Consider the following 21,543-nt stretch of genomic DNA (forward strand, 5'->3'; position numbering starts at 1 on the left):
TTCTGTGACCCAGCATTCTTGTTTTACCTGGCACGACTGAGAGAGTTAAAGCAGAAAGCCCTGGAATGGTCCCTTTATACAGGTTGTTTCATAGCATTAAAGAGCCAACAGCAGTCCTGGCAGCTGCCCAGCCTCAGATCCTCTTGGTTGTTGGTTCCTCTTTGTCCCCCACTTCCATCCCACAACCAAGGAGCTTCACTGCCACCATGTCTTCCAGCTAATACTCCTCTTCTCAATACTTTCCCCATTTCATCATTGTTGCAGGTTCTCTCCTCATCCCTCTTCTTCCATTCTCTCCTTTGCCAAGCCTGCAGAGCCCCCCTGCCCTGGCCTCAATCGTCTACATTTTACTTCCTACCATCCCCTTGACTCAGCCTACACTCCAGTTGAAAAGAGTTGCTCCACTCTTACCTTCCTCTCTCTTGGAATTCCCTTCTCCTGTGTCTCTAAAGGGCTCCCCCCAGTGCCCAGCTCCAAAGCCCTCCTGGCCTCTTCCTCTTCTGCACTTCACCTCTCAGCAGCATCATACCCTCGGCTCTCTCGGGCTTCCACTCGTTTTTTCCTTCAGTGATCGTTATTTATGTGTTGCCCTTATCCACTGACTAGATTACACATTCGTGAAAGGTTGAATCCATGTCTTACTCATTTCTGCAACTCCCACAGTAGTGCCCAAAGTGGCTTCCCTAGTAGACAGTCCATAAATGAGTCATTTTTGTGTGTTAAATAAGTCAAACATTTTATTTCTTAAATCAGTTTTTACAAAGATAATTTGTTCAGCCAAAGGTAGGTAGGATGGATGCTTTCTCTTTTTGTTGCTGTTTTTGTTTTTTTGGGACAGGGTCTTGTTCTGTTGCCCAGCCTGGAGTGCAGTGGCACCGTCATGACTCAGTGCAGCCTCAGCCTCTCAGGCTCAAGGAGACCTCCCACCTCAGCCTCCCAAGTAGTTGGGACTACAGGTGTGAGCCGCCACACCCAGCTAATTTTTAAATTTTTTGTAGAGACGGGGGTCTCACTGTGTTGCCCAGGCTTGTCTCAAACTCCTGGGCTCAAGCGATCCTCCTGCCTCAGCCCCATAAAGTGCTAGGATTATAGGCGTGAGCCACCGTGCCCGGCCTGGATTCCTGCCTTCTCATGCAATGACTGTGCTGCTTTTTTTTCCCCTTTAGTAGCATCTTTCCCTGGCCCATTGAAAGAAGAGAATCTGTTAAATGTTCCGAAGCCACTGCCAAAACAACTGTGGGAGACCAAGGAGGTGGGTGAACAGTACTCAGCTATGTTTGTTGTCACTGAATGTTTGTACTTAGAGGTCATTGAAAAATCCTGCAGAGGTGAAAGCAAGAGGAACTGGGGGAAAAGGAGAAGATCTGTCTGAGAACAGAGATAAGAATATACAAGGGAAGGACGTTTCAAGTAAAAATTATCGTGTTTGTGTCAATGAATTAGCACATTGATCTCTTGGCTTCCTAATTTTCATATGAATTGACTTATTTTTTAAAAAAAAACCCTGCTAAGTCCTCCATATCTTATTTGTTTTGCTAAAAGCTCTGAAACCTGGTTGTAAGTCATAGGCAGATTTTTCTGTTTTTTTTAGCCAGCACTTTATACCAGTCTCCAGCTTCTGTCCAGAATTACTGATATACCAGATAGCTCTTTTTAACTCAAGGGCATTTGACCTGAGTCCTCCAAGAGTCAGTAGACAAGTCATCTGTTTTACTATGATTTCCATGCGCCTTTGAGAATTTGTATCTAAAATTGTGCTAGCTGACCTCCACCTCGGCTCTCTGTAAACCTCACCCACTGTGGAAGAAAGGGGAGGTCCCACGGTACTTGCCTTGGCCTTTCTTCCCAGAGGGAAGCTGTGTTGACTTTGAAAGAAAACAGTTAATCTGTTCCAGCCCTTAAGGATGCTCTATTGCAATTGCTTGTATTGCCTGTGTACTTAACTATCCCCACCTGTTTAGGATCCCTTTGGCCCAGTTCCATTTTCTTCTGCCAAGTCTATCAGAGTCACCATTAGCATTAGTTGTCTTAAAAGGCTTTTTGTAAAAGCAAGATGTATTTGATGTTTAATCATTTGGGAAGTAAAAAAGAGATATGATTTAAAATTTACATATTTAAACACAGGAGAAGCAACCACACTGTCTTTTGGCTGTGAGAGGCACATGTGGTTGTGGAGGCTTTTATCAGAGGATAACTATGTCTTCTCCACCAAAGAGGGCAGTGGTATGCCCTCCTCCCTGAGTACCAGGGACTGGTCTCTGGAAAGATGTTCATCTCCCTTGGTTCTTGTGGATTTGTAATACTCATTCCTGTCCCTCTGGAGCTTATATTCTAGTTGAAATAGCTTAGTTTCTTCTGACATTCATTTCTTTTTTCACCCTGTTTTTTTCTTTTATTTATTTCATTTCCTCTCAAGCCAATTGGAAAAGAAATGTTTATTTAAAAGCTCTATGTCGTCCAGACCCAGTGGCTCATGCCTGTAATCCCAGCACTTTGGGAGGCCGAGGCGGGTGGATCACCTGAGGTCGGGAGTTTGAGACCAGCCTGGCCAACATGGTGAAACCCTGTCTCTACTAAAAATACAAAAATTAGCCGAGTGTGGTGGTGCATGCCTGTGATCCCAGCTACTCGGGAGGCTGAGGCAGGAGAATCGCTTGAACCCAGGAAGCGGAGGTTGCAGTGAGCTGAGATGTGCCACTGCCACTCCAGCCTGGATGACAAGAGTGAAACTCCGTAAAAAGCTCTATGTGTAAAACATTGGTCTTTTAATATTAATCCAGAAGGTAAATTGAGAAGGCATCAAATTAGGAAAATGTATTAATATTATGCCTCCCTTAGGCCTGGAAGTTTGAGTTTTAAAAAGTCATGCCAAAACCTAAAAGGCTGCTCTGTGAGGACTCTGTCGACATGCAAGCTCTCACTTGCGCCCACTAGAGCCTCAAGGTCCTTACGAAGACACTTTTCAAAAACTTGAATTTGGCTTTACAGCGAGTAAGCCCAGCTTTCATTGTCTCTTCTCAGATTCAGTCCCTGTCAGGACGCCCTCGATCCTGTGATGTTGGAGGTGGCAAGTAAGTAATATTCTTTCTGTTCGTGTTTCAGGGACTGTCCTGAAGGTTTTTCCCAAAAGTCTCGCTGCTTTGTTACAGAACTCTCAGAAATGTAACTGGCTATGCATAAATTGAAAGTCAACTGCATTTTCATAAAAACAGCCACTCTCTTTTGATACTCATATTTCATCTGTTTAAACTAATTAAATTACATAACTATAATAACAAATAAAACTTACATAAGTATGTTTGAGAATCACACAACTGACTCTTGGTAAATACACAACTCTCCGGGTAGAAGCAGTGTCAGAAGCAGAAACGTGCAGGAATCGAGAGGAGCCTACCAGCCCCGAGCTGTGGCAGGCTGTGGGCATCGGTGACATCCTGGCCAGGGGAAAAGGGAAGCATCAGTTCACCTGGCAGCTTAATGGCACAGAAGTTAATTAAGAGAGTTTCTGTGAATGTACTTAATGTCACTGAACTGTACACACAGAAATGGTTAAAATGGTAAATTTTATGGTATATTTATTTTACAACAATTTAAAAACATAAATGGAAGATAAATATATTTTCCATTTGCAATACAAAAAAGTTTCTATGAAACCATTAATTTGTTAGTGGATTTAATAGTATGCAACTTCACTCCCTAAAAGGTTTGAGACAACTTACAAAAATATATATAGTACAAGCAAATGAAAAAGGAAGTTCATGAGGAAGTTGAGTCTAAGAGAGAACGAGGAGATGAGAGAGATAATGAGGCCCTTGCCTTAACAGAAACTGCCTTGGGAGGGCCGGCTGGTATGCTGCGTGGGACGGTACAGACAGCTGCTGGGGAGGTTCACAGAGAGGACCCCTTGGAACTCGATGGGCTGTGTCCTGAGAGAGCCCCAAGGAGGCTTCCTGGGGCTGTTTATCATAGTGTCCGTGAGAGCAGTCCCACCACTTGGAACTGAAGCCAATTCAGAAACAGCAAGGCTGCAGGGCCAAAATAATGTGGTTTGGAAATGGGATTCTTGCATGATCTGACTTAGTACATACAATCACCAGTGGGTCAGTGGGTGAACTAAATCCACTTCAAGCAGTCATTGAATGTGATTTCCCCCAACAGAGCTTCCTGTGAGTATCTCACAGCAGCGCAGTCAAGGCACTCTCTACTGAGTACCTGGAGCTCAGACATTCTTTTTGGCAGGTTAAACATAAACTCAGGTAATTTGCTGAGCTGCGCCACGGGTTGATGTTCGCTTCAGAAAGTGGGAAAGCCTGCCAGGACACGTGCCTAACGAAAGACAGGCCGCCGAGAGGTGCAGGACATTCCCATGGAAGGGGCAAGGTTTTCCTCAAGGGAGTCTCCCTCAACCTAGTCTGGTTCAGGGGCTTCCTGGTAAAATGGAAATTTGGAAAAAAAAACAAAAACAAACATTTTCCTCAAGAATCAATTTTGGCTTAACCATCAGATAACCTTCAGGCTCTGAAAGCCTAACATTATAGAATTGGGCTGCAGTACTTTAGCCCTCAAGAGGTTTTTGTTGTTGTTGTTTAGTTTGTTTGTTTGTATTTATTTATTTATTTATTTGAGATGGAGTATCGCTCTGTCGCTCAGGCTGGAGTGCAGTGGCATGCTCTTGGCTCACAGCAACCTCTGCCTCCCAGGTTCAAGCGATTCTCCTACCTCAGCCTCCCAAGTAGCTGGAATTACAGACGTGCACCACCATACCTGGCTAATTTTTTTATTTATAGAAAAGATAGGGTTTCACCATATTGGCCAGGCTGGTCTTGAACTCCTGACCTCAGGTGATCCACCCACTTTGGCCTCCCAAAGTGCTAGGATTACAGGCATGAGCCACCATGCCCAGCCTGTTTTGTTTTTAAAGATAGGGTCTTGCTATGTTGGCCAGGTTGGTCTTGAACTCCTAGTCTCAAGTGATCTTCCCAAAGCACTGGGATTACAGGTGTGAGCCACCATGCCTGGCCAACCTGGAGAGTTTTAAAGCAGGTGTTTCTTGAGTAGAGAAAGTTGCTTTCTTGCTCTTACATTACAGATAGAATTCCATTCAGTGACTTCTAGTCATGCAGATATTTATTGACCCCCTAATTCTTGGCACTGGGTTAAACAATGAACAAAACAGATCAAGTTCCTGCTTTCGAGGAGCTAATAATCTAGTAGAGCAAGATGGGCAGAAACAAATAAGCAAAGCACAGCAAAAGTCATGTGTGGGTAAATGCACTGAAGGAGACGCAACTGTGGCAGGTGGACAGGCAGCCACCGGTGGGCGTTGAGGAAACCTTTCTGATAGTGTGAAGCGACGCGGAGAGGGCTCCAGGCATCAGGAAGAGCAAGTGCAAAGACCCCAAGGCAGGAGTGGGCCTGGAGCTCAAGGAGGCTTGTATTGCTTGGATCTGACGCAGAGAAGATGGGAGTCGTTAGAGGGTCTTGAACCGGGGGGCGCATTACTTTCCTTAGATCAGTGATGACTCCGTTAGGTAGTAACTATATTTAGAAAGGAACCACCTGTATTTCTCCCAGCTGCAGAGGAATTGTGTGAACTATTCCTCTATTACTAATGACCTGGTTCACAGTGGTCACATTTTTTCCATCCTTGCTCTGTGCTGTTGGACGCTTCTCCCTGCCGCGCCCCTGCTCTCTCTGCCTTCACTCCCACCTGATCACCCATGGATCTTTCTTCTCAGTCAGAAAGCCCATCTGCTGTCACGTTGAGGGCTCTGAGGTCTCAATTTTATTTTTCTAGTTCTTGATCTTTAACCCTATAAACAGTTCCATACTTCCAGCCATCTAAGACAAAATTCAGGCTGGGCGCAGTGGCTCATGCCTGTAATCGCAACACTTTGGGAGGCTGAGGCAGGCCGATCACTTGAGGTCAGGAGTTCAAGACCAGCCTGGCCAACATGGCGAAACCCTGTCTCTACTAAAAATACAAAAATTTGCTGGGTATGGTAGTACATGCCTGTAATCCCAGCTACTCGGGAGGCTGAGGCAGGAGAATTGTTTGAACCCGGGAGGCAGAGGTTGCAGTGAGCCAAGATCGCATCACTGCACTCCAGCCTGGGCGACAGAGCAAGACTCTGTCTCAAAAAACACAAAATAAAATAAAAAGACAAAATTTATATTCAGTTTTTCTACAACCAAAATGATCCTTCTTCCTCACCCTCTGGTTGGACACCTCTCCTGCTGCCTCATTTCTTTCCAAAACTCCACAGTTCGCCCAGTCCTACTTTTACCAAGAAAAGTGAGGCGAGGCTGGCAGGAGTGAGTGCTCAGCTCTCTTCTGCCACTGATTCCCCCGTCACCACCCTTCTCTAGTCCTAGGGACACCGGGGTCCCTCCTAATCAGGCTGGCCACTTTACCCCTCCCTGGCCCTCCTCCCGCTGGATTTGTGGAGGCCTTTCTCTGCTAGTTAACTGTCCCTCATCTCCAGAATTCTCCGCCATGCTTTCTGAAAGCATATTTACTCTCAGGTGTTCCTTCCTGCTTACCCATCCTCAGCCCACCATGCCCTGGCTTCCACCTCTGCTGTTCAGTGGAACCTTGAGAATGTCAGTTGCCTCCTGTACGTAACTGAGAGAGAAATATCCCTGCTGCATGTCTTCCTAGTCAGCAAAAACTCAAAGCCAAAATAGAATTCGTGATCTCATCCATACCCCTGCCCTCATTCCCAATCTGCTCACATCTTCAGTGTCCCCTGTCTCAGTGAGGGGCTCCACCAGTCCCCAGGCCAAAGGCCCCAGAGTTGTTCTTGAGTCCTACTTCCCTGTCTCTAGAGTCTAGCCTGCCTCTCCCTCCCTGCGCTCGTGGCCTCCTGCTGGACCGTTCAGCAGAGTCATAGCTTGCCTCTCCACCTCCAGGTCTGCTCCTTGCACCCCAGGACCCCTTCCCCAAGTCTGTTAGCCATGCTGTCCTAAGAAAAGCTGATACCTCTCCCCCACCACACTGCCCACCCCGCTTCCAGCCTTCCACTGGCGTCGTGTCATCCTCTCATCAGTCCCAGCCTCGGGTGCTCTCTACCTGCTTTTCCAGTTCCATCTCCCACCACTAACCAGCCCTCCTAAACTCAACCTCCCGTGGTCTGAATCCTCACAGTTCTGAGGGCACACCGTGTGGTCTCACACCTCCCTGCTTTTGCGCATGCTGTGAGCTTTGCCTGAAATCTTTTTCCTGACTAGATCACCTGAATTCTTTAGCCTTTAAACTAAGCTCAGATGTCCTCCAAGGAAGCCTCCCCAGGTCAGCTGGGCTTCCCTCCACATGGCCTCCCTCCAGGCTCTATCACTGCACTACTGAATTGTATTATGTTGCCGGTTATGCTCCTTATGGCTCAGTCTCTTGAAGCCCTGATGCCAGTGGCTGGCCCCTGGGAGGTGCTCTGCTGATGTGTGCAGGAGGGAATGAAGTGTCCTCAGGATTCATGACTTCCCCTGCTCCTGGCTGGTGGCACCTTCTCCCGCATTCTCCTCCACGTCACCCTCACTGCTCTTTTCCTAGGTCACCCCTGGACCACTGCAGGTGGTCCTTCTAATTGGTTCTCCCTGCCTCTCCTTCTGCCTGCTGAGGCCATCCTCCACACTGGAACCACAGTGACATTTCTGAAATGCCATTCTCCAGCTTAACCTGGCCTCCCTCTTTCCACAGTCCCTGATCCAGACTCCTGAGAACAGCACATTCTCTCCCTCCTGCCTCTCCCTCCCCATCTGCCACCCTCCCTCCTCACCCTCTGCCCTGACACCTCAGCCATGCCCAGCTACTCTTAATTCCACGCACACACTGTGTCACATCCATGGCAAACCCGTCCCCTCCACAGCCCATCCTGACATGGACAACTCCTGCTTTTTTGCTCCCGGTGTCACTTATATGCACTGGTTACATGCACCCCTTCTCAAACCCAGCATAGCACGCTTCCTGCCATGTTGCAGTTACTTGCTTTCCCAGGCTGTCTCTCCTGCCCATCTGTGAATTCCAAAACAAGGTCCTCTCAGACCTGGCTAGCAGGCCCCTCCCTGGGCCCCGCCCCTGAGAGGGCTTCATTCCCAAAGGGAACATACCACCAGTGTATACGCACTAGGCCTGGGGGGTGGCTAGAGAGTCAGCAGGGTGTGGACAGAGTTTGGCTGCATAGGCTGGGATAGCTATGTGCGTACTGCAGTACAGAACAGAACTAGGGGGAAGAGAAGGGGACGTGGACTGAGGGCCAGGCTGTCTCTCCCTGTGCATTCTGGCACAGAACTCCAAGAAGTCTGAGAATTCTACATGTAAATCTGGCTTCACAGGCTATTATGAAGGTATAATATGTCAGGATAGACACATAGAACAAAGTTCAGGTAAGGGTTTGTTCATTTGATTTATAACTTTTAAAAATGGAAACAGATGGTATGCGGGCCTTCTTTTATACTCTTGCTCCAGGCCTGTACATTTCAGGAGTAGGCCTGACCCCAGCCACACTCGCCCTGCTTGTTCATCATGGTGCCGCCAACATGCGGCCCGCTGCCTGGCACACAGTGCCTAGCCCATAGATTGTGATGAATGAATGGCAACATCTCTTTGTCACTTTAAAGTTTATGAAGACTGTAATTTTAAAAATATATCTTGGAAGGTATATTGGAAGGTAGCTAGTTACTCAGAGATGCTTTTTCTGGTAGCAAAGATAACTTAAAAATCTAGCAAAAAGAACTACATAAATAGCAGTGCCTCACATTTTATAGAGTGGTTTATAATTTTCAGAATACTTTTGCATCCATAATCTAATCTGGTCTTGATTATTCTAGACTCTAATCTAGTATTCCTGTAATGTGGGCACAGGTAGTGGGTGAGGATATGTGTTTCGGAGAGGTTAAGCCGAGCACCAGTGTTCTCAGAATCAGAGAGGCCGCACCAGGACCTCGGTCTTTTGTACCCACTGCTCTTATTTGACAAGGAAAAGGTTTCAGCCATGTTTGGTTTCCCAACAGCCAAATACATTGTAGAAAGTCATTCTTAATCTTTCTTTTTTCAGTGCTTTTCCACATAATGGTCAAAACCTAGGCCTCTCACCCTTCTTGGGGACCTTGAACACTGGAGGGTCATTGCCAGATCTAACCAACCTCCACTACTCGACACCCCTGCCAGCCTCCCTGGACACCACCGACCACCACTTTGGCAGTATGAGTGTGGGGAATAGTGTGAACAACATCCCAGCTGCTATGACCCACCTGGGTATAAGAAGCTCCTCTGGTGAGTATCTCCTGCTCAGCAGTGACCTGGTGGCTTAATCATAGGTGGTCCCCACCCATGTGGCCTGTTCAGTGAATCATTGAATGAGAATGACTGCATCCCAGTTAGAGATGATAATGTACCTTCTTGTATCTCCTGACCCTGCGGACATTTTTCTTGGGTGTTTCTGTTTCTCCTAGGTTGATGAATTTGGGGCAGCTCTGCTGAACCTCATTCCTTATCATCCTGACTCACTCCTCTATCCAGGGACTTGGGGAATAAGATATGGGAGCCAAGAAATAAGCATCCACTCCGTGTTGGCTGAACAGTATTAGTGGCTGTCATCAACATACGATAATTTATCATTTAGGCCATCTCTCTGGATTCCTTCCATTTTCCATTAGATTTCTAAAGGCAATATTCTGCATTTTAGAAAATTCACAGTGGATATGATGAAAATATTTATACTTAATATCTGTGTGTGAAGTAGAAATCCCCCACAGTTCCAGTTAAAAATGTAGCATTAGCTATATAAAGATGCTACCCATAATGGGACTTGGGTGTTACTCTCTGGGTTTGATTGTCCACAGCTCAGACCCCATATTGAAATTATGACTACATTTGTTTGAAGCCTGACACTTTTTTTTTTTTTTTTTGAGACGGGGTCTTACTCTGTCACCCAGGCTAGAGTGCAATGGCACGATCTCAGCTCGCTGCAACCTCTGCGTCCCAGGTTCAAGCAATTCTTCTGCCTCAGCCTCCAGGGTAGCTGGGATTACAGGCATGTGCCACGATGCCGAGCTAATCGTTTTTGTATTTTTAGTAGAGACAGGGTTTCACCATGTTGGCCAGGCTGGTCTCGAACTCCTGACCTCAAGTGATCCACCCGCCTTGGCCTCCCAAAGTGCTGGGATTACAGGCATATGCCACGATGCCGAGCTAATCGTTTTTGTATTTTTAGTAGAGACAGGGTTTCACCATGTTGGCCAGGCTGGTCTCGAACTCCTGACCTCAAGTGATCCACCCGCCTTGGCCTCCCAAAGTGCTGGGATTACAGGCGTGAGCCACCACTGACATACCCTTGGCAATGTCTAGGGCAGGTGATAATCCTCTTACTCCCAGTGGTGCAGTACAGCCCCTGGCCGTAACAGTCCTACCCAGAATTGTGTTGTGGAGCATTTCATTTGGAAGGGATGCTCAGTGATGGTCTCCAGGTGAAAGGAGTGTTTGCTGCCTTTCACTCTGAGACTCATCCATGCAAATCAGAACTCACCACCCAAATGAGAGTGGTCCCCTTCAGGGGGGGTCACCTGGAAGTTTGTCTAATGATTGCAGTGATGCTGCCTGGTGCAACACAGTCTTAGGTTTGAAGAACTGATTTCAGAGAACACCTTTATTTTTGTTTTTTGGGTCATTTTAGTATCCTTAATAGTAGCAGGTTTTTCATCGACTGAGTCTCAGTTTTGATATTTATACATTTGCTTCATAGGAGAAATTTGATATTTGCTTCACAGGAGAAACTCTCGAAACCTTTATGCCCAGATTCAGAGTCTGGGCAATTCACCTTTTGGGTGAATCCTCAATGTATGAAGATATCTAGGGTCCCAGAAGTAAAGCAGCATCAGCACATAGCTCCTTTGGGTCTCAGGGAAGCTGGCATTTTCCAGTACAGCCTTTGACACTTTGCTTCAAGCTGAAGATCTTATGTTTAGTCACTGGTTGTCTTCTCAAAAAAGCATTATTTTATCCAGAACATGTCAGAACCAATGTCAGTTTCTGTATTTTCTTTTTTTTTTTTTCTTTTTGAGACAGACTCTTGCTGTGTCGCCCAGGCTGGAGTGCAGTGGCGCCATCTCGGCTCACTGCAAGCTCTGCCTCCTGGGTTCACGCCATTCTCCTGTCTCACCCTCCCCAGTAGCTGGGACTACAGGCACCTGCCACCACGCCCGGCTAATTTTTTTTGTAATTTTTTTAGTAGAGACGGGGTTTCACCTTGTTAGCCAGGATGGTCTTGATCTCCTGACCTCATGATCCACCCGCCTCGGCCTCCCAAAGTGCCGGGATTACAGGCGTGAGCCACCACGCCCAGCCGGCAAAATTATTTTTAAAAATTTTAGGCTGGGCGCGGTGGCTCACGCCTGTAATCCCGGCACTTTGGGAGGCCGAGGCGGGTGGATCATGAGGTCAGGAGATCGAGACCATCCTGGCTAACACGGTGAAACCCCATCTCTACTAAAATTACAAAAAATTAACCAGGCGTGGCGGCACATGCCTGTAGTCCCAGCTACTTGGGAGGCTGAGGCAGGAGAATGGCGTGAACCCGGGAGACGGAGCTTGCAGTGAGCTGAGATCATGCCACTGAACTCCAGCCTGGGTGACAGAGCGAGACTCTGTCTCAAAAATAATAATAATAATAATAATAGTGATAATTTTGCCAGCTGCTGGATTTTTGTCATTTCTTCCTTTTCATAACTTTTATCAAACACTTAAATTTTTTGTCAACACAAAACAACACATAGTTCTGCTTACCCCAACTGCTGGTACAAGAAAGATGGGCTGAAGGTTAAAACGTAGGTATTGCCAGTTGAGATACACACAGCAGCAGCAGCCGAATAATTGATTCACTGGGCGAACCTGCTCCATGCCAGGCCCTGTGCCAGGTGCTGAGGATCCAGCAGGGCATAGGACAGGATCCCCAGTTTCTGGGAGCTCATGCCCTAGCAGCCTATGCTGCAAAGATCTCTCTCCCAAATTTCCTTGCTCATGATCAAATTCACCCCTGTCCCCCAAATAAAGCACCAGCAAAAACTTCCTTTTCCCTGAGTTGGAATAGACTGTGATGAACAATTTCCTGGGAACCAGAAAATCAAAGAGGGACCCTGGGGTGGGAGATACAGGGAAGTGTCCCTTCCTATGACTCCCTAGTGTGCTAAGGGTAATTAAAGACCACCAAGACAGCTCCCCAAGGGCCATGACTCGCCGTGGAAGGATGTTCTCCAAAGGTAGCAGGGGATGCAGGCAGTGTGCTTGGGACAGAGACCTTCAGGGGCTCTAAACAGAATTTGTTGTACAGCCCTAAGGTCCTTTCCCTGGGTCTGGGCCGAGCACCTGGAATATTTGCCTCTGTTACCCCGGTTTACCTAGTTTTGCTCACCTAGGGGTTGTTGACATGATCTCCCTCCTCATGGGAAAACATCGTTGTCATCTTTGTGGCCCCATCTCTGTTAGTGCAGGGGCATCTTTTCCTTGCCATTGGTGCATCGGATGCAGTCCCTGTAGGAGAGCTGTCCAGGAGCTCCTTTACCTACAGAATCATCATCGCATGTGACAGTAGACAGTTTTCTTTCATTTTTGGAATACAAAAGATTTGGTCTGAAATTATAAGTAACTTGTGAATTTGTTGTCTTCCAGGTCTCCAGAGTTCTCGGAGTAACCCCTCCATCCAAGCCACGCTCAATAAGACTGTGCTTTCCTCTTCCTTAAATAACCACCCACAGACGTCTGTTCCCAACGCATCTGCTCTTCACCCTTCGCTCCGTCTGTTTTCCCTTAGCAACCCATCTCTTTCCACCACAAACCTGAGCGGCCCGTCTCGGCGTCGGCAGCCTCCCGTCAGCCCTCTCACGCTTTCTCCTGGCCCTGAAGCACATCAAGGTTTCAGCAGACAGCTGTCTTCAACCAGCCCACTGGCCCCATATCCTACCTCCCAGGTAAACACACACACACAGACCAACCACTACAGTGAAACAGACCGCAAGATATAGGAAGTGCATTCCTCCTCTTTACTATTTTGGGTTACACTCATTATTACACCAAGCACCCATGAGGTCTCAAGTGCAGTCTGTTCACTCTTATATGTGAAATCAGAGCAGAAGTGTCAATAATGCAGAATGAATTCATGATTTTCTTTTCTTTTTTTGAGAAAGGGTCTCACTCTGTTGCCCAGGCTGGAGTGCAGTGGCACAGTCGCGGCTCACTGCAGCCTCACCTCCTGGGCTCAAGCGATCTTCTCACCTTAGTCTTCGGAGTAGCTGGGACCACAGGCATGCACCACCATACCTGACTAATTTTTTGATTTTTTTGTAGAGACCAGTTCTCGATATGTTGCCCAAGCTGGTCTCAAATGCCTGGACTCAAGCCATCCTCCCAGCGTGGCCTCCCAAAGTGCTGGGATTACAGGCATGAGCCACTGCACCCAGCCTAATTAATGATTTTTTATTATAATAATAGCAGATTTGCTGTGTTGATTACTCTTTAAGCAAATGTTGAACAATCTGTAGTCACTAACTCACAAACTTGGGGTTGAGAGGAACGGTAGGATATAGAGAATGCCATCCAGGTAAGTCTAAGGCAACTGAGGGAAACCAGGTTAGGATTTCAAAGTTGGCATGGAAAATCAGTCATTGACTCTCTAAGTACATTAAGCCATAGGGGAAAGCCAAAGAAAACATTTAATACCTTCCTGAAGCTTTGATAGTGAATTAGACCTCCTCCCTAATTGTCTACAGATTTGAGAAACAATACTTTTATTGTTCATGAAATGCTAAGTATGTTGAGGATTATATCTCTTATAAGGATGAAAAGAAGTCTGTTGAGAAAGAGGCACATTTAAAAGTCACCCACCCATACAAAAAATGGAAAAATTAGCTGGGTGTGGTGGCACACGCCTGTAGTCCCAGCTACTCCAGAGCGGAGGTGGGAGGCTCGCTTGAGCCCAGGAGGTCGAGGCTGCAGTGAACCAAGATAGCCTCACTGCACTGTAGCCTGGCAACAGAGTGAGACCCTGTCTCAAAAGAAAAGAAAAGCCCATTATAGAAACACAGGGGTTGAAACTTCCTATAAATTCTAAACTCAGAGGTGGTTCTCCTTATACCATAATCATCGAGGAATGTGTTTTCAACCTTTTGTCACATCCTCTGTCTATTACAGCATCATTAACTACTCACCACCTCGCCATAAATTAATAATGATTTAGAAGGAAGAGTTGACAGAACACAACGGAGAGTTAGAGGATCTTGTTATTGGTCACTCTTTACCAATTACTAGCCGTGGCATGTTGATCGTATGAGTAATCTCTTTTGGGCGAGGGTGAGAGGACATTTCATAATTTTTAAGTCTCACTCTGTCGCCCAAGCTGGAGCACAGTGGCACGATCACGGCTCCCTTGCCTTGAATTCCTGGGCCCAAGCGATCCTCCTGCCTCAGCTGGGATTCTTCAAGTAAATGTGACTACAGGCCCATGTCACCACACCCAGCTAATTTTTTTAATTTTTTTGTAGAAACAGGGTCTCCCTGGGCTGGGTGTGTGCCTCACACCTGTAATCCAGCACTTTGGGAGTCCAAGGCAGACGGATCACTTGAGGGCAGGAGTTTGAGTCCAGCCTGGTCAACATGACGAAACCCCATCTCTACTAAAAGTACAAAAATTAACCGGGCATGGTGGCACACGCCTGTAATCCCACCTACTCAGGATGCTGCGACTTGAGAATTGCTTGCACCCTGGAGGTGGAAGTTTGCAGTGAGCCAGGATTGCACCACTGCACTCCAGCCTGGGTGACAGAGTTACTCTGTCTCAAAAAAAAAAAAAAAAAAAAAAAAAAATTAGAATTAAAAAAGAAAAGAAAGAAATAGGGTCTCCCTATGTTTTCCAGGCTGGTCTTAAACTCCTGGGCTCAAGTGATCCTCGCACCTCAGCCTCCCAAAGGGCTGGAATTAGCCAGTGTGCCTTGTGCCAGGCACGAGCCACTGTGCCCTGCCATAATTTTTATTTTTTTTTAGAGACAGCGTTTCACTCTGTCACCAGGGCTTGAGTGCAGTGGCGCGATCACAGCTCACTGCAGCCTTGAACTCCCTGAGCTCAAGTGATCCTCCCACATTAACCTCCCAAGCACATAGGACTACAGGTGTATACCATCACACCCGACTAATTTTTGTATTTTTTTTTTTTGTAGAGATGGGGTTTCACCGTATTGCCCAGGCTAGTCCATAATTATTGTTTTCATGGTTCTTATGTTATTGAATTGCCTTTAATTTTATTTTGCAAGATTATTTTATAAGATCTAAAAGTATTCTTGCTTTTTAGCTACATTTTAAGGAGACTGTATGGCCAGAGTGTCCCCTTTCAGATGTGTTTTTAATTTGTTTAATATTTAGATTTTTTTTAAATGAATGTTGCTGGACACAGTTGTTCTGACTGTAATCCCAGCTACTCAGGAGGCAGAGACTGGAGGATTGCTTAAGGCCCGGAGTTCAAGACCAGCCTTGGCAACATAGTGACACCCTATCTATCTCTTAAAAAAAGGAAATTTTAAAAAGTGAATGTTATTCATGCACATAGTTTAAAAAGTAAAATAGTTCTAAAGGGCTTGTTATAGAAAAACAGCTGTCTTCCCCTCTCATTAGGCATATTCCTCACTGCCTAGAGATGGCTGTCAACCATTTTAACTAATCTCTTTGGTATAACCATATTATTATTTTGAGACAGAGTCTTGCTCTGTCACCCAGGCTGGGGTGTAGTGGTGCGATCTCAACTCACTGAAACCTCCGCCTCCCAGGTTCAAGCGATTTTCCTGCCTCAACTTCCTAAGTAGCTGGGACTACAGGCATGTGCCACAACGCCTGGCTAATTTTTGTATTTTTAGTAGATACAGGGTTTCACCATGTTAGCCAGGCTGGTTTCGAACTCCTGACCTCAGGCAGTCTGCCCGCCTCGGCGTCCCAAAGTGCTGGATTACAGGCATGAGCCACCTCACCCAGCCTAACCATGTTGTTTTATGCTTTTTTTGTTCTACATTTTTGGTGTTAGGCATTATCTAATGACATCCTACCAATGAAGATTAGAATTTAATTCTCTTTCCACTCTCCCACAGACTCCACCACACACATATGTGCGCACATGTGCACACACAATTTCCTACCCACCCTCCTCATTTATTATAATTTTGGTTAGAGCAATACTCAATATTTAGTGTTTTTATAGTTACAATGTAGTCAGAGTTGACATATAGTATACTATGAAACAAGAAAATGAGAATTTTTTTTCCTCTTGGGAGTTAATAAATGTCTGACTTTTTTTATTAGCCTGGTTATCTATATGTATCTATGTGTATGACTAATTCAGTCCCCAACTCTTGGAGTTGGGCAGATCTCCTCTCGACACATTCAAAACTAAATTCTCTAGTAGCTCTATAGCAAAGAGTGCCTGTGACTTTGTATGACTTAAAATGTCTTTATTTGATCTGCCATTTAATTATTATTTGGCTGAATATAGAATTCTAAATTTGAAATAATTTTCCCTTGGCATCTATTGCCTATTCATTTGTAAGTTGCATTGAGAAATCCAGTGCCATTCGGACTCTTAACACTTTGCATGGAATCCCCGCGCTCCACCCCAGGCTTGTGAGATCTTTTTGTCCCCAGTGTTCTGAAACTTCAAGATGATGTGGCTTGGCGTGAGTCTGCATATTTGGTGGGTTCCTTCAATCTGGAAACTCACAGCCTTCATTTCTGGGAAATGTTCTTTATTTCTTCAATGATTTCTTCCCTTCAGTTTTCTCTGTTCTTTCGCTCTGGAACTCTACGAATGTTGACTATCCTGGACTTTTCCTCTATTATCCTTATTTTCTCTCTCTCCTCTTTTGCTTCTCTGTGGTTGCTTCCTTGTTTGTTTGTTTTGCTTTGCTTTCTGGAAGATTGTCTCAGCTTTATCTTCCAACACTTCTGTTGAGTTTTCCATTTCTGCTCTCATTTTTAAATTGCTATGAGTTCTTTTTTGTTCTCTGAGTGTTCCTTTTTAATAGCATCATACTTATTCCACAGATGCAATATCATCTTTCATCTCTCAGGTTTTTAGTGGTCTTTTTTTTTCGAATTTATCTTTATTTTCTATAATAGAATTTTTCTAAATTGCATAAAAGTAGAGAACATAATACAATAAGTCCTCCTATACCCATCATTTACCCTCAACAATTAATTTTTTTTTTTTTTTGAGACAGGGTCTTGCTCTGTTGCCCAGGCTGGAGTGCAGTGGTGTGATCTCGGCTCATTGTAACCTCCGCCATCCAGGTTCAAACCATTCTCCTGGCCTCAGCCTCCCGAACAGCTGGGACTATAGGTGCACACCACCACACCTGGCTAATTTTTGTAATTTTTAGTAGAGACGGGATTTCACCATGTTGGCCAGGCTGGTTTCGAACTCCTGACCTCAGGTGATCCACCCACCTCAGCCTCCCAAAGTCTGAGATTACAGGCGTGAGCCAGCACGCCAGCCTTGTTATCTTGTTTCATCCATACCCTGCTTTTAAAAATTGCAGATATTTTAATATGTATCTCTAATAGATAAGGATTTTCTTAGTAGCCTAAATATTGTCATGCTGATTTTGGTTTTTCACAACTACTTCTTCCTGCACACATCTTTCCAAGATTGTGTGTGTCTGCTCTGGCCTCTGACTTTCACGGCAGATGGTTTCCTCAGGGCCTGATGATCCTCAGTGCTCTGCTCATGTTTAAGAACAGGACACTGAGGGGCTGTCTCCTTGCGGCTCTACACTAGAGCAGAGTATGAGTCTGAGGCGAAGGGAGTCATGGCAGGACAAGTGTTTAGAAAGTTTTTTCCACTCTCTGACTGAGTATTGGTTGGAAGGAGCGCTGCTAAAACTGTAACCAAAGGAGGCATTTTGCTTCCAGAAAAATCTCAAGGAAAAGTATTGCAAGCAACAGTAGTCACTGTTGGATTGGGTTCTAAAGGTAAGGCTGGAGAGATTCAACCAGTTAGCGTGAAAGTTGGAGATAAAGTTCTTCTCCCAGAATATGGAGGCACCAAAGTAGTTCTAGATGACAAGGATTATTTCCTATTTAGAGATGGTGACATTCTTGGAAAGTACATAGACTGAAATAAGTCACTATTGAAATGGCATCAGTGTGAAGCTGCCCATTCCACTGAAGTTCTGAAATCTTTCATCATGTAAATAATTTCCATTTCTCTTTTATAATAAACTAATGATAACTAATGACATCCAGTGTCTCCAAAATTGTTTCCTTGTACTGATATAAACATTTCCAAATAAAAATATGTAAATGAGGAAAAAAAGGACACTGAGAAGCTGGCTGGCAGCTCTGTGTATGTGGGCAGGCCTGCTGAGTGTGGTCTTCATTGTAGAATGATCTAGCTTGGTCATTTCCTTGGGAAACTCCTGGTGTCATAAGTTTTACATTCTTCTCTGGCCAGGCGTGGTGGCTCACACCTGTAATCTCAGCACTTTGGGAGGCCGAGGCAGGTGGATCACCTGAGGTCAGGAGTTCGAGACCAGCCTGGCCAACATGGTGAAACCCCGTCTCTACTAAAAATACAAAAATTAGCCAGGCGTGTTAGCATGCTCCTGTAATCTCAGCTACTCGGGAGACTGAGGCAGGAGAATTGCTTGAACCCAGGAGGTGGAGGTTGCAGTGAGCCAAGGTCATGCCACTGCACTCCAGCTTGGGTGACAGAGCAAGACTCTGTCTCCAGAAAAAAAGATTTTCTCTCTTCAGGCCTTGTCAGGTTCCCTAAAGGACACTCTTCCAATGTCGCACCTCGGCATATCGGGATTCCGGCATCCTGAGAGCCGGGTTGGGAAAGAAAGGTGGAGATCTTAAGATTCGATCGTGAAATTTCTTCTAGAGAATAAAATACCTAGGAATCCAACTTATAAGGGATGTGAAGGACCTCTTCAAGGAGAACTACAAAGCACTGCTCAATGAAATAAAAGAGGATACAAACAAATGGAAGAACATTCCATGCTCATGGGTAGGAAGAATCAATATCATGAAAATGGCCATACTGCCCCAGGTAATTTATAGATTCAATGCCATCCCCATCAAGCTACCAATGACTTTCTTCACAGAATTGGAAAAAACTACTTTAAAGTTCATATGAAACCAAAAAAGAGCGCACATTGCCAAGTTAATCCTAAGCCAAAAGAACAAAGCTGGAGGCATCATGCTACCTGACTTCAAACTATACTGCAAGGCTACAGTAACCAAAACAGCATGGTACTGGTACCAAAACAGAGATATAGACCAATGGAACAGAACAGAGCCCTCAGATATAATGCCACATATCTACAACCATCTGATCTTTGACAAACCTGACAAAAACAAGAAATGGGGAAAGGATTCCCTATTTAATAAATGGTGCTGGGAAAACTGGCTAGCCATATGTAGAAAGCTGAAACTGGATCCCTTCCTTACACCTTATACAAAAATTAATTCAAGATGGATTAAAGACTTAAATGTTAGACCTAAAACCATAAAAACCCTAGAAGAAAACCTAGGCAATACCATTCAGGACATAGGCATGGGCAAGGACTTCATGTCTAAAACAACAAAAGCAATGGCAACAAAAGCCAAAATTAACAAATGGGATCTAATTAAACTAAAGAGCTTCTGCACAGCAAAAGAAACTACCATCAGAGTGAACAGGCAAACTACAGAATGGGAGAAAATTTTTGCAATCTACTCATCTGACAAAGGGCTAATATCCAGAATCTACAAAGCACTCAAATTTACAAGAAAAAAACAAACAACCCCATCAAAAAGTGGGCGAAGGATATGAACAGACACTCTTCAAAAGAAGACATTTATGCAGCCAAAAGACACATGAAAAAATGCTCATCATCACTGGCCATCAGAGAAATGCAAATCAAAACCACAATGAGGTACCATCTCACACCAGTTAGAATGGCAATCATTAAAAAGTCAGGAAACAAGAGGTGCTGGAGAGGATGTGGAGAAATAGGAACACTTTTACACTGTTGGTGGGACTGTAAACTAGTTCAACCATTGTGGAAGTCAGTGTGGCGATTCCTTAGGGATCTTGAACTAGAAATACCATTTGACCCAGCCATCCCATTACTGGGTATATACCCAAAGGATTATAAATCATGCTGCTATAAAAACACATGCACACGTATGTTTATTGCAGCACTATTCACAATAGCAAAGACTTGGAACCAAGCCAGATGTCCAACAACGATGGACTGGATTAAGAAAATGTGGCACATATACACCATGGAATACTATGCAGCCATAAAAAATGATGAGTTCATGTCCTTTGTAGGGACATGGATGAAGCTGGAAACCATCATTCTCAGCAAACTGTCGCAAGGACAAAAAACCAAACACCGCATGTTCTCACTCATAGGTGGGAATTGAACAATGAGAACACATGGACACAGGAAGGGGAACATCACACACCGGGGCCTGTTGTGGGGTGGGGGGAGGGGGAGGGACAGCATTGGGAGATATACCTAATGTAAATGACGAGTTAATGGGTGCAGCACACCAACATGGCACGTGTATACATATGTAACAAACCTGCATGTTGTGCACATGTACCCTAGAACTTAAATAAAAAAATAAAATATTAAAGGAAAAGAAATTTCTTCTAAACCCTGTGTTTTCAGTAAAGTGCCTCACCTTCTAATATCCAGAGACCCTTAGTTTTATTATCTCGAAAGTAGAACCTTCCAGTCTCCTGGCAGGTGGCAGGATGGTGGGGGCCAGTGCGCAGAAGCACACTCAAGGCAAGGGCTCTGCAGGTCCAACTGCCCCTTACACAAACTTTGACCAGAATCTCCTGGTTTTAGCTTCACCCCCTGCTCCCTGCTGTCCCCAGTCCCAGAGCCCTGTGGGGACTGAGTGCTGTCAGTGAGATTGCCTCCTGGTTTTTCCTCACTGCCAGCTTAGCATCGGGTTTTCTCAGCTCTGCTAAGCCAGTTACCACCGGGCCATCTGCTGCTCATTTTCCAGCTTTTGTTGCCATTTTCTTTTCTCCCGTTATCTTTGTCCTTGTGTTGTTTGTTATCATTTAGTGTTCTGTGCTGTTGTTGTTTTTTATTAATGCTTATTGCATGTTAATGTTGTAGTGTCTTGTTTTAACAGGATTTGGGGATGACAGAGCTAAGGGCCCTTTTCAATCTTCCACTTTTAACCAGAAGACACGGCTATAAAACAAAACAAAACAAAACAAAACATGATTTCACGGAGAAAACTGAAAGGAAATTGGTTAAATTGGCTGTTTTCTTGTTTAGTTCTTAAAAGAACTAAACAATAGAACTTGTCATTGAATGGAACATGCTTTGTGGGGAAGTAAAATTTGAGATATACTTTGAAGGAAGAGAAACGGGCTTCTCACAGCATTGCACAGAACACCGCAGTGAGGAAAATCTCAGGCTTCCTCTCACTCTGACATTTCCTAATCCTAAAGGACTTAACGCCAGAAACGCAGAAGCTCATTAGTGGCTTTGTGTGTTTGT

At 45.1% G+C, this 21,543-nt stretch overlaps 1 protein-coding gene and 1 pseudogene across 7 annotated transcripts in view; both read left to right on the forward strand.

Moving 5' to 3' along the window:
- Positions 1–21,543, forward strand: part of CRTC3 (CREB regulated transcription coactivator 3) — a 116,224-nt gene that overhangs the window by 87,767 nt on the left and 6,914 nt on the right. For 5 of the 7 annotated variants that reach the window (XR_004666687.3, XR_008621189.2, XM_034939425.3 and 2 more), the window contains 4 exons: positions 1,167–1,252; positions 3,022–3,071; positions 9,054–9,271; positions 12,662–12,960. Coding sequence is in view for 5 of the 7 variants with exons in the window: in XM_034939425.3 (XP_034795316.1) it covers positions 1,167–1,252; positions 3,022–3,071; positions 9,054–9,271; positions 12,662–12,960 (653 nt within the window). In the remaining 2 variants the exon portion in view is untranslated. The remainder of the gene's footprint in view (positions 1–1,166; positions 1,253–3,021; positions 3,072–9,053; positions 9,272–12,661; positions 12,961–21,543) is intronic. The other 2 variants (XM_034939427.3, XM_055098847.2) reach the window with 1 other exon arrangement.
- On the forward strand, positions 17,818–21,532 carry LOC129394009 (10 kDa heat shock protein, mitochondrial-like; annotated as a pseudogene).

This window comes from Pan paniscus, chromosome 16 (assembly GCF_029289425.2).
Source record: "Pan paniscus chromosome 16, NHGRI_mPanPan1-v2.0_pri, whole genome shotgun sequence".
Taxonomy (NCBI): domain Eukaryota; kingdom Metazoa; phylum Chordata; class Mammalia; order Primates; family Hominidae; genus Pan; species Pan paniscus.